The following is a 12715-nucleotide window of genomic DNA, read 5'->3' as shown; positions in this document are numbered from 1 at the left end:
TGAAAACAGAAAAAGCCGATTTCGCTGATATTTTTCCATCCAGACCACATTAAACTAGGTCTAAATCAAAAATGCTCCCTGCTTAGATATGGTCCCTTGCAAAGATGGTTTTCCACTTGCAGATACTGTTCTGTGCGCTCATATCACGTGCACACACCTGGTTTTTATTTGTGTGGGTTTTGAAACGAATTAAATGCCATAAAGTTGGGATGAAACCAGGAAACAAATAAATAAATAGGAGATAAAGTCCTTATCACCTTCATCATCAATACTTAAATATTTCAGTGTCATAACAGTTTGTTCTGCCGTTGTCTTGTTCTGGTTATGAAATCAGGATATTGTCTGTTCTGAGGTTGTTATTCTTTCAAAAAAATCTCTATCTACCAATAACCAAGCTAGATGCTGAAATTGTGAGGCACATATGTGCACACAAACATGCACTTGCACAAACACTGCTTGATTGACGTAGTAATACAGCCCTCTGATGAAGAATAAAACAAACAACTGCCTTTGTTTTTATGTACAAACAATATGATACGGAGTGGAGAAATGCTCCAGTTTTGACCTTTTCAATACATCTCCCATACATATTAACCTTGTAGGTATAACGGGAAGGTGTGGGCGGGATCGACTGGCAATGACTGTCCTTCAGGGACGAGTGTTGTGGGTGTGGTGCGTGTTTGTGTGTAGAGGGGGAGGTGGACGGCTACTATTAGCTTCACTAGTGAATGGATTCCATCAGTAGACTGGCAGACTGAAGAAAGGAAACAGTGTGATTCATTTACTCCAGCTCCCACTCCCAGCTCAACAGTCAAAACACATAGACTGAATGGTTAGGAAATGTCACGGCTGTGAATGCACAATGTCAGGCATGTGGTGTGGGATTATTCACTTAAAGAAAAAGGCTTCTCACAACCATTTAAACAAGTGAGTTATTTAGGGAAGTTAAAAATCTAGTTTTGAGCACTTAAGCTAAAACTTTTAGATCTGACTCACAAGAGATAAAAGAGAATCTAGTGGATAGAAATGTTCTGACCTATGAAGGAGCAGGAGACAGGTACTCTAAAATGGTAAACGCCGCTTGTGCTAGCACGCATGCTTGACAGGTTCATGCATGAGGATTCAGTTGCAGTCCATTTCGCCATATTTTGTTGAAAATAGTCTGTTAATGGACAGCAGAAAATGGCAGTCGTTTGAAAGGTTTCTACAGACAATTTGATACTTTACTGCAGTGATTTTTTTTCTACTGTCACTATTGAAATCCATTGTCATTTCTGTGAATCCAAGCTTACCAGAACTTCTGTTATCCATTATGGATCCACCTACAAATATTTCTAGCCTCCAGGGGGGTGAATGTTTGATACTCAATAGATAGATTTTGGTTGGAGTGCCACTTTAAGACCTCTGTGAACCAGTCAACGTAGCTTATAAAGTGGGTCTTTACGGCACACTTTCCATTCTGAAGCGCTTGTATACAAACATCAGGACAATTGAGCAATGGGAAAAGTATAATCATGGTAAGAAGTCTTCTGCTTTTGGATGGGCTTACATTTGGATAAAGCAAAATGATGCATTCATTGGTCAGCAATTTCACATGAGCCATTAGGTCTGATGATGGCTCTGCATGGTTATATAAAAGCTGAGGAATAGGAGGTCATTTTAAGGGCCAGGTGCTCCCTGTGGTGCCAACACTGTTCCCTTGCCATGCTTCTATATTCCAAGATGATAATGTCCCCATACACACTGAGAGACACATTCAAAAGTGATGCCATGATCATAAAGTTGACGTCAAATGGCTTCCATCACTTCCTCAATCAGCAGATCTGAACATCACTGAGCTTTCATGGGACATCCTGGAGTGCAGAGTGCAAAGTGGATTTCTACCTCCTTCATCCCTCAAAGCTTTCCTTCTTCAATGAAGGGTAAACATCCAATTACTTACAGTCCAGAACTTGTGAGGCAGCACTTCATGTGGGACTGAAACTGCTCCGAAGGGTGGTCCTACTACCTTATTAGACACTTGATGTTCAAACACTCTTAAATATTTCCACTCTTTAAAAAAAAGTTTTCATTCATAAACAACCCAGAGACTTAAGTTTCTCTCTGTTGAGGTCTCCTTTAAATTTGAGTAACTAGTTTAGTCTATGGCTTTAAAGGAAAAATTCACCGCTGTGAATATGATGATTTCTTTAAACTAGGTCACCTATGTAGTAGAAATGTTTTTGAGTTTTGTGACCTATGACTTGGGAAAATTGAGATAAAGTTTGTAGATTCCCCATACTGCACTTAGGGGGAATCCTACAACAATCAGAGGGCGTTGCGCGTGTCCTGTGTGTGTCCTGTACAAAACATTTTTCCTCACTAATCTGAATAAATCACACCTGTTTTCGAAGGATCATAAAACAAATCAGTGCAATGGAGTCAATTATGTTGTGTGGACGGTGCTGCCAAATGTAGCTGCAAGTACAGGTAACACAGTCGCTGTTTGCTATTGTTCTGTATTCAGAGTTTCCAAATCCAATATAATATTCTGTCAGAAAACAAAGTCAGGTTCACAAAAGCACTGCAAAGCTTGTTGCAGCGTGTTGTTTTCTGTCTGTCTCCCTGACGATCACCGGGGCCAGGGTCATCATGCTGCAGCCGCCTCCCCAGCTGCAGGCGCGTCTCTCTCGGCAGTCGGCTGCTGCTGTTACAGCTACCGTGGTCACCCTCTCCTTCACAATCTGTTTTGTCTGATCCCACAGCACTATATTTGGCCTCATAAGTTGCAACAGTGGTGCCACATCTCTGGTCCGACACTATATTGTAAAACTAGTTGTTTGTTTGTGTTAGCGCTAGTGTTATCACGGAGAAACTCGGCAGCTGAAGTATGTGTATCGTGCTGTGCTTTAGCTTAGCTCTGGTGGTCGCTCTCTCCTCCAGTCCACACTCTGTTTTGTCTGATTACACAGCACTAATTCGGCTTCATAAATTGTAATAGTGGCGCCACATCTCTGCTCCGACATTATATTGTAAAGCTAGTTGTTTTTTGTGTTACATTCAGCTCTTAATCAACTTAACAGCTTAGCTTAGCTCAGCTTAGCTGTCGCTCTAGTCCGGTGGTCACTTCCTCTTCCAGACTCTGTTGTGACTGATTCAATGGTGCGATATTCAGCCTTGTATCATGAAACTAGTTTTCTTCCAAACATACTGATATTGTAAAGTATTTGGGAGTGATATTTTGTGTCTGCTTTTCCATATCACTAGTGTAGTATGAGACAGGAATGTTTTGGGAGACCCAAATTTGACAGTCCTTGAAGGCACCACTACTGAAAATGAGGAAACGTAGTTTGTAGTTTAAGGCAGATCTCCAAAGTCCACTGGGTGACGTGTTTTGTGACTTTTACCAACAAATGAGCGGGGTGCTCTGTGTGCAGGCAACATGAAGAGAAGTTAAACTTTGCATTTGCATGTACTAACCACATTGTAATGATACAATGCGGGTTGAAAATTGGAAATGGAAAAGATTCTCTTTAACTAAGTATGTCCAGGAGTAATTCATACAATATATGAGTCAGTCACATGCGCGTGCACACACACACACACTGACACACACACACACACACACACGTTGTCCTAGGTCACTTTGGGGACATTACATAGACTTACATTCATATCCTGGAGACTTAACCTAACTCTAACCATAACCACTGACCTAAAAATCAGCTTTTTCCCATATGGGGACACGGCTTTTGCCCCCATTTGGACAAGCCGTCTCCAATTAACTGGTCTTTAGTCTGAAATTTGTCCCTGACAGTAGCCTATGACAGACACACTTACACATACACACACATACGCGCTTGACTTCATGGCCTCTAATTTGAGGGTGCTAAACTTTAATGTTCAGCGGCAGCGCAACTGATTGGTTTGCACGTTTGACACACAACAGCAGAACTGGTGCAGCTGGCACTATGAACTCAGAAGGTGGGTCTAATTAAAAGTAATTAGGTTTGGTTAGCTGATCACAGACAACCCACTGCTTATATATTTAGCGTACAGGCTATAAGCTAATTGTGTGTTTCTGATCAACAATGCTTTCAGTTCACCAAAGCTTTGTTAGGCAGCAGCCGGCAGATTGATCTGATCATGTTGCATCTCGAAACATAAAATGGACTCTTTTACAGCGTTAAGTTTGGTCTAGTCAGCAAATTGAATTTCCTTGTGCCTTAAATGTGAATTTGGTAGTATACTGTTGTCTTTTGAAAGCAGCATGTATGCCATGTAGGTGAAAATAAAGAAGAAGAGCATCATCAGTATTATAATATTGTAAAGAAACATTGTATTCAAAAACAACATTTTGAATTAATTCAATATTATTTCAAGCTCTATACAATATTTCTGTAATATGCTGCATACTGTGACTTTTAAGTGTCTTTAACGTTATTTTTTATTATTTTATACATACAATCATTGCAATAACATTTTCTAATAATCTTAAAATGTCTCTTAATGTTTCTCTATCATTCAATACTGAACTTGAATCAATTTTCTATTTAATTTTTTTTCATTATCATATTTCTATTGCACCTTTACTTACTTACTTAACAGCTTGCTTACTGTAAATTCATTAGTGACTGAGTGGAACTAAAACATGCTAGGTACTCATCTGCCAACTACAACAGTTTACCACCTCACAGCAGAGTCCTAAACCCGAGTCCCAAAGACAATATATTCAAATTAGATTTTTTCACTCCTCTCTGTCGCTCAAGTTTTATATGAAACACTTTGCAACATGAGTAGAATAAGTCTCCCCTAAAGAAATTAGACACTGTAATACAATGCTGGAAAAAACAAAAGTTGGCCATGTATTTTTCTCAGTGGCCAGCTCTATCCTGTTGCTATCATCCTGTCACTCACTTCTGTAAATTGACTAAAACTGGTATCAAAACCGCCATATGGGTTGAGTTCTAAGTTATTTTATTGCTATTATTATTATCATTATTATTATTATTATTATTATTATTATTATTACTTTATCTTATCACTGCACAGAAACATTAATTAGCGGGTAAATTAAAGGGTAAATTAAATTAGACTAAATTGTGAACCATGCTCTGCACCCTTTTTAAGATTTAGTAGATACATTGTATTAGGGAGTAAAGTTATGAGAAAAAAATCAAAGGGAAACTATGCTTCCATTCAGCTCTTTAAATGGAAACAATACACCATATGGTGTTGTTGTAAAAATAGTACATTGTATCCATTATATTGTATGACCAACATGATGTTGGAATGGTATTTTTCTGAACAGAACCTCTGCTGATATCAATACAAGACGCACAGTATATCTGTTTCTATATATTAAAGGCTGATGTATAAACGCCTACACGTATTAGTCTTTTTTCTCGCAGCTAGTGGGAGAGTCAGAGCTTATTCTCCTCTTCAGCACAGTAATTGGTTGGTCATGTCAGGAAGACACAGTGAGAAATTGACGACTAACAGAAAATTCCTCCCTCCTGTTGTGATCATTCTCTACTGTTGATTATTAAAAATGACACATTAAAGAACATTACCTTGAAGCACTTGACTAAAACCAATGTGAGTCCATTTTAATGGCACACCGCTCGCTCATCAGAGCCAATACTTGATAGGTATTATTATGAATTAGCTGCGCATGCATAACGGCAGGGTGGGGGAGTGATGGAGGGATTCCTGTCTTAGGAAACGAAATTCACACCCTTTCCTTAGCTGTATTACGACCGTCTGATATAGACATTCATATATGTGGAGACTGGAGGGTGTGATAAACTGTATATTTATAATATTTGAAAACTGTCAAGCCATCTTCTACTCATTGATTTTTACACTGAAAAATTTACTGGTTTTAATACAAGGGTGCTGTGGCTAAAGTATATTTCTCCATGTGGAGCCCTGCAGATGATAATCCATACTTCTACCACATCCTACATTTACTAAAGCAGGGTAGTGCAGCTGGTGGGGCAGGTTGAGAGCTTCTTGCTAAGCAGCACCCTGTTTTTAATTATATATGAGGCCGAACTCACAGTGACAGAGAAGAAGTGCTCCTGAGAGTGAGGCCTCGGTGGCACATGAACACAGGGTGATTGACCAAGTCACTAAAGGTCCAGTCACTCACATCTGAGTGGGCATTGACCCACTACACTGCCAGAGCCCTTGAGAGGACGGGCAAGGGGAAGGTGGGGTGCCCGGTACATCCACAGCCCTCCCAAGTGGGGTGGAATTTCTGTCTGCATCAATTATTCAAGAGCCATCTTAGATAACACTCGCAGGGAGGATGGATGAGGTCTATTTCTGTATAGTACTTCATAAGAATGAAGACAGGAGGCATTTTTTATTTTGTGTGCTGGTGCTTCAGACACCGGATAACCAGTACTCTCCTCTGTGCAACTAAGGTAAAAACCTGAAGTGTCTTTGAAAAATGCTCTTAACACACTCCACATCCTTTTCTCTTTGCCGACATTCCCACATGTCAGCACTTTGTAGAAGATCTGAGGGACAAGCTTATTTCCTGCATGCTAGCAAATTTATTGTAGGTGTTGCCAACAGGGACCCATACAAAGGTGACAAAAGCCTCAGAAAACTGGCCCTTGCTCTGTCTTTTCACACTGTACCCCCCTAATAATCCTGATCTTTATTTGTAAAGGTTTCTGAGATGCCCAGATGGGTCACACGTGTGTCATCTTCTTTTAAGAGTAACTACACACAGGCTAGTAACAATGTTTTGCAGTCATGTAGAGCCTGATGCATTTTTTGGCCGCATCTTGTGGAGTATAACACATTGTAATACACAACAGTGCACGTGTGGTAAGAAGTGCAAGAGACTTGAACTTTCTCGCCAATAGGGGTCACTTCTTATTGTACACTTTACATAACCCTTCAGTACTAAATATTGATGATAATAATAGTAACTGTCATGACTATGACACATCAGGAAGTCAGATCTATACACTGTTAGATGATGCATGAGAGACAGCTTTGATGTTGCTGGCAAGATACAAGAGTAGATGATGTAAAAGGTCCAAGAATTTCTTCTCTATCTCTTTCTCCCCCACTTTCTATGGATTTTCTCTCTCTAATAGCAACTGCACTGAATGGGAGGTATAATGCAACCTGTACATGTAAAGGGAATGGAAGACAAGTGGTCATATTTACCTTAAATAATGTCTTCACCCAGTAATCCTAAACAAAAGTGCTTCTTTAAAAAAAGAAAAAAACTTCAATGTGGAATTAATTCTACTGTATCTCTATGCAAACAGTGGGCTAGACATAAGCAACTTTGCTGCTGATAAATTTGCAGGTTTGGAGACATGTATCCCCAGGGGAAGCTCATATGCTTTTCACAAAGGGAACAGCTTATTAACATCAACACTACTTTACACACGCTTCCAATAATGCTGAAAAAGAATTCAAAAACTTTTAGCGTGACATCTCCTTCTCCGCATACAAAGGGTATTTGCAGGTGGAATGAAAATACCAAAGATTCCTAGAGCTATCAAAGTTGGCATGGTGGTAGTGTTATTTGTGACACTAGTTCCACCTGAGCAGATGTTTTTACCTACTATACAAGCAGACTGTGCATAAAACTCAACGCTGAACATGTAGATACTGTGTCTCACTGATACTCATCTTCTCAAATAAAAACCGAAGTACAGGATGTTGTCGGGACACGGCCTATTTTGTGTTTCTAGCGTTATTTAATAACAGGTAGTTGCTATAGTATACAGTATTTTTAGTTGATACAATCAGAATGGATTAGGCTTTGTTTTGTGCTACTATACTGTAGATGTGCCCGTCATAGTTATTCTCAACTATTTTATATCCTCCGATGAATTATCAGCAACGTTTGATGTTTTGGGTTTTGTTTAGGCATTTGTTGAATACTGACAAATGTCGTAAGGGCATGCATGAGCAGCATGCTGCATTGATTTTGAGTTTAATTTAGAATTGAGATAATTTACTTACTTTGTTTTTCTAAATTCTTGATTCAAACACCTTATTTACTTAGTGTTGTGGTGCAAATCAAGAAAAAGGCTGTATTTTATAAATCATTAATGATTACTACATTATTAAACATTAACACAGCCAACTATCTATTAAGTAAATTTGCATTCCTAATTAGCAATACTGTTTACGATCCAATTATTATCTAATTAGTACTTCTTACAAATAGGTTGTGAGTTGGGATTAAATGAGGCTCATTTTTCTCTTGACATGGTAAAGGTTGGATATGGAAAATAACCTCAATAGATAAATGTACTCCAGAGATTCGATATCAGATTTGTTGGTAAACAAATGTCTCATAAATTATTTTTGTAACAGCACAAATTGAGTAGAAATAGGTTGTTAATAGTTTTTGAAATCAAGAATTGACAGCATTGACAGCAATTGTTTTTCTTTGTGTGCATAAATAGATGATCTGGTGTGTGCATTCATGCTTCGTGCGCTGATGTGTGATATTTGTGTGTTAACAGTGTGTTATGCCTACATGTCAAAGGATCTGGGACATTTGATTGTGACAGAATATCTTCTGTACGCGTACAGTTATTTCTGTCACAGTCTGGATTTTGGTTGCAGTCCTGAGCATCGACTGTGATGCAGTGCAGAAACACGGGAGGGATGTACGTATACTGGGGTCATATGTGACCTGGGCTGGTCCCTGGTGAACACGGTTCTACTACACTGGTCCTGTCAGTCAGACAGCCAGTCAGTCAGTCAGTTTCAGGAAAAAAAGCTGGAGGGGGGGAGTGAAGACACACTGAGCGAAGGAGCCCCACTGAACGGCAGAAAGACAAGTATTCCCTCCAGTCAATCACAATCCACAGAACCGCTCAAATGATGCAAGATCTCTCAGGAGGCCTGCAGGGTAGAACTGGGTGAAAGAGGACCTAATGTCACTCTGCCTACACTGGGGTCGGGTTTCTGTCAATTAACATAAGCTAACATATGATGACTTCAAAAACTGCCACTGAACTCTGCAGAGTACCCAGAGATGACAGTATTACTGGTGTAAATAAAACAAGCATCACTGGGAGTCTGTGGAAGGTGTTAATCCCTGTCTAATGAACTCCGCCTCTGCCAGTAGCTTCCCTGTTGCATCCCTGGACATCTCCACCTGTGTATGTGTGTGTTTGTGTGTGTGTGTGTGCGCGCATGTGTGTGTGTGTGTGTGTGTGTGTGTGTGTGTGTGTGTGTGTGTGGTGGGGGGATTCAGAAAGAGAGGGACAGGCTCCACTCTCCCGTCCCTCAGCCTGACAGGCAGAACTCAGCCACACAATTTCACGGTTTGTGGGCAGTACACACCACTGCTTTCCCATCCCTGAGACCCACAGACCCACAGAGTGTGTGTATGTGTGTGTGTGTGTGTGTGTGTGTGTGTGTGTGTGTGTGTGTGTGTTAGTCTGTGCATATGAACATGAGCACACACACACACTACCTCAGCTATTAATACTTGGGGAAAGAAGAAATCAAATATTAATCCTTCACAACGCCCAACTGGAATTGAAAAAAAAAAAAAAAAAAATGAGTGGACTTACCATTTTGTTATTGATTTCATGAAAATGAATTTCACAGACTTTCTCTACGATGTCTTCACTCTCAAAAGTTATGAAACCAAATCCTGTGCAGAGACAAACAGAGAAGAGGGGAGGAGTTAGTGGAGAGCCTTAACAAAACTTCAGTAACTACAAGAAAATACACCACAAGATGGATTATTATCACGAGCCAGATCCAGAAACTATGCGAGTACATCTTTAGAGATTGGCTTGGGCATGGAAAAGAACAAGTGAACAAGACAGACATTGTCCTCTTTAAATCAGGAATATGATGAAATCTGCCACATTATTAAGGGCACTCGAGGACCTTCTCTACAAAGAGAAGATGGAAAAACAGCACAAAGCTCATTTAATGAGATTCAGGGAGCTAGGGCCCAGCATCTGAATTTCATTAAATGCATTTTGTGTTCTTTTTATTGAAATCTCACTGTATAACAAGCCCTCGTTTTTATGTTAATGCAGGCCTTAGAATGAATGTGTGGTTGACAGTGGGATTTTCATGCCATATTTATAGGATAAAAGCTTAACCCCTCTTTCAACACAAAGACAGAGAGACAAGATGGTTTCAGACTTTTGAACACAAGTGGATTGCAATGCTTTCCTCTGTGTTCTGATGGTGATGCACAAAGCAATCTAGCTTCTGTATAGCTGAGGTTGAAAGGAAAACTGATATTCTATTACTTTTGCAAAAGAGGAAACCGCACAAAAGAAAAACAGTTAGTGAATAAAGCAGCAAGTGGGACTGAAAGGAGATGAGTTTCTTTTCAAAACAGCAAACAGCGACACACAATGAAATGAAACCAGCTCAGATTGAGCTTTAACAGCCGTAACTGCAAACAACATCTGACTGACACACACTCCACCGACAACACCATCAATTTCTTATCATGGGATTTTAGATGATACGGTAAGTACAGTGAACTGAATGTGAAAAAAGGTGCTGACACCTTAATATAAGCTTTAGGAGACAAAGGCTCAAACGCTACTTGTTGATTGAGCTGGTTGAGAGAAGTGAATATTGTCCTGTTAATATGAGACGAATCCGTGTGTGCGGTCCTCAGCTCACAGTCATAATCCACTTCATAGGACAAATCTCAAGGTCAAAGACTTGAGGGAATGCTTTGAGAGCCTTGTATCCTGTACATGTGCACTTATTCATTCATACACCATCATGTAGAGAAGGGTTGGAGGATATGATGATACATACTACCAAGCAAAAGAGATTAGTCAGAGATTTTGTTATACAGAGGTAGTTATCCCTTTAATGTCTCTGGTTGTACATATAGTAGGCAGTACTGCGGACATACTGATATCACATTATAAAATTACACATGTCTTACCAAATATATAATTAGGGCTGTAACTAAGGATTATTTTAATTATTGATCAATCTGTTGATTATGATCTTAATTAATCGATTAGTCGTTTGGTCTTTAAAATGTCAGAAAATGGTGAAAAATGTCAAACACTGTTTTCCGAAGCCCAGGATGTAATCAAAAATGTTTTGTCCTGACCAACAGTCCGCAACCCAAAGATCTTCAGTTTATTGTCATACTGTAGAAGACAAAAGAAACTAGAAAATATTCAAATTTAAGAAGGTGGAACCAGAAAATTTAGGTTTTTTTTCCTAAAAAATGACTCAAAACAATTATCAAAATAGTTGGCGATTCATTTTCTGTCATGCAGGAATGACAACAACAGTATATTATTATACTTTAGTCTCCTAAGCAGCCTATTCTATTAATGCAGAGAAAAATACAGATTTCAGTTCATACTGCTTACTAGCCAACCTATCACACACGCTGGTATTTATAGTTCTGTCATAAAGTCATCTTTATCTCTCACTCGCATTTTTCTTTCCTGCTCCTCCTCCAGCTCCTCCTCCACGAACAAAAGATTCTCCTCAAGTCCGTCTTCTGCTACTGACACATGCTAGAACATATCAAAACAGTCCTGTCAAAAGAAGGGCTGGAAACCTAATGTGTGAGCTGATTAAACTCAGACAACATCTAATCTAATGAGATCTTATGAGACAGAATATCAATTTCCACTGAGATATCTCAACGGTGTGTTGTGGTGAGAGCACGTCGCACATGTGTGAAGCGGGGGTAGGGGGGGTTGGGTGGAGTGGGGGTGGACAAGGGACCGGTGATGACGATGGGCAGGAACACCCCACCTCCATGCCAGCGCAAGGAGCACTTTTGACAACCAACAAATCAACCGCCAGGAGTAATTTGTCACAGAGGAGTTTGGGGTAGAGGGAGTGCAGGCTGGGGGGGTGGGGGGGGGTGGGGGGGTGGACGAGGGCGGGGAGGGAAAGAGAAAAAAGTGGAGATGAGAGGAGAAGGGGTGGGTGGGGGAGAGAGACTGAAAAAGTGACAAGGAAGGAGGTTAACACACGTGGCCCCTGTCGCCACACTCCTTCCTGCAGCTACAGGCAGCTCCTCCATCAACTGACAGGACATTTTCCACTGCACCATTATATCCACTGGGGTCAGGGCCAAGCCACATCACCACAGATACCACCAGCAGGGCTCTTCCACCCATGACTGGATCTGTTTAAATGAACAAAAAGACATTTTGCTGTAGTGTAAACTACAGTTGGAATGTGTCCTGTACACATACACAAAAAACCCACACAACAAACATCCGTATTTTTCTCTCTCCTTGGCTCAGCACACGCCTCCTTGGTCAGTCCCCTGTGGACTGTCTGAACCTCTGGACCTGCTATTGCAGTGCAGTCCTTTGCTCTACTATCCTATTTTACAGACCTTACAGACAATTACAGGCCACAAAATAGCACCAACAGAAGCATTCCTCTCTTCCATCCTCCATCTGTGGGGTGTCAGCAGAGTGAGATTGTCCTCATGTATCCCGGCCCTTCTCTTCCAACTATCCACACATGGCAGGAGGCTGACCTCCATGAGACTATTAAAGACTGTCAGTACTGACAGACACAAGGAGAGAGGTGTCAAGACGCTCACAATGAAGAACCTTCCCACAGCTTAAACAATACCCTGTAAATGGAAACACATGGATGTCTGATAGGAAGGCTGATAATAGGTGTTGTATGGCTACTGGCTGAGGCCTCTTGGCTGCACTTGCTCACACTTATTAGCCAGAAATGGGCTTGGCCTCATCTCATC

General features: G+C 40.5%; 1 protein-coding gene across 13 annotated transcripts in view; it reads right to left on the bottom strand.

The window, feature by feature from the left end:
* Nucleotides 1-12715, bottom strand: part of LOC137195373 (RNA-binding protein Musashi homolog 2) — a 260294-nt gene that overhangs the window by 63790 nt on the left and 183789 nt on the right. For all 13 annotated transcript variants that reach the window (XM_067607675.1, XM_067607672.1, XM_067607674.1 and 10 more), the window contains one exon: nucleotides 9552-9634. In XM_067607675.1, the coding sequence (XP_067463776.1) occupies nucleotides 9552-9634 (83 nt within the window). The remainder of the gene's footprint in view (nucleotides 1-9551; nucleotides 9635-12715) is intronic.

This window comes from Thunnus thynnus, chromosome 13, assembly GCF_963924715.1.
Source record: "Thunnus thynnus chromosome 13, fThuThy2.1, whole genome shotgun sequence".
In the NCBI taxonomy this organism is placed as follows: domain Eukaryota; kingdom Metazoa; phylum Chordata; class Actinopteri; order Scombriformes; family Scombridae; genus Thunnus; species Thunnus thynnus.
The sequence above is the reverse complement of the archived record's forward strand: the minus strand, read 5'-3'. Positions and strand labels throughout refer to the sequence as shown.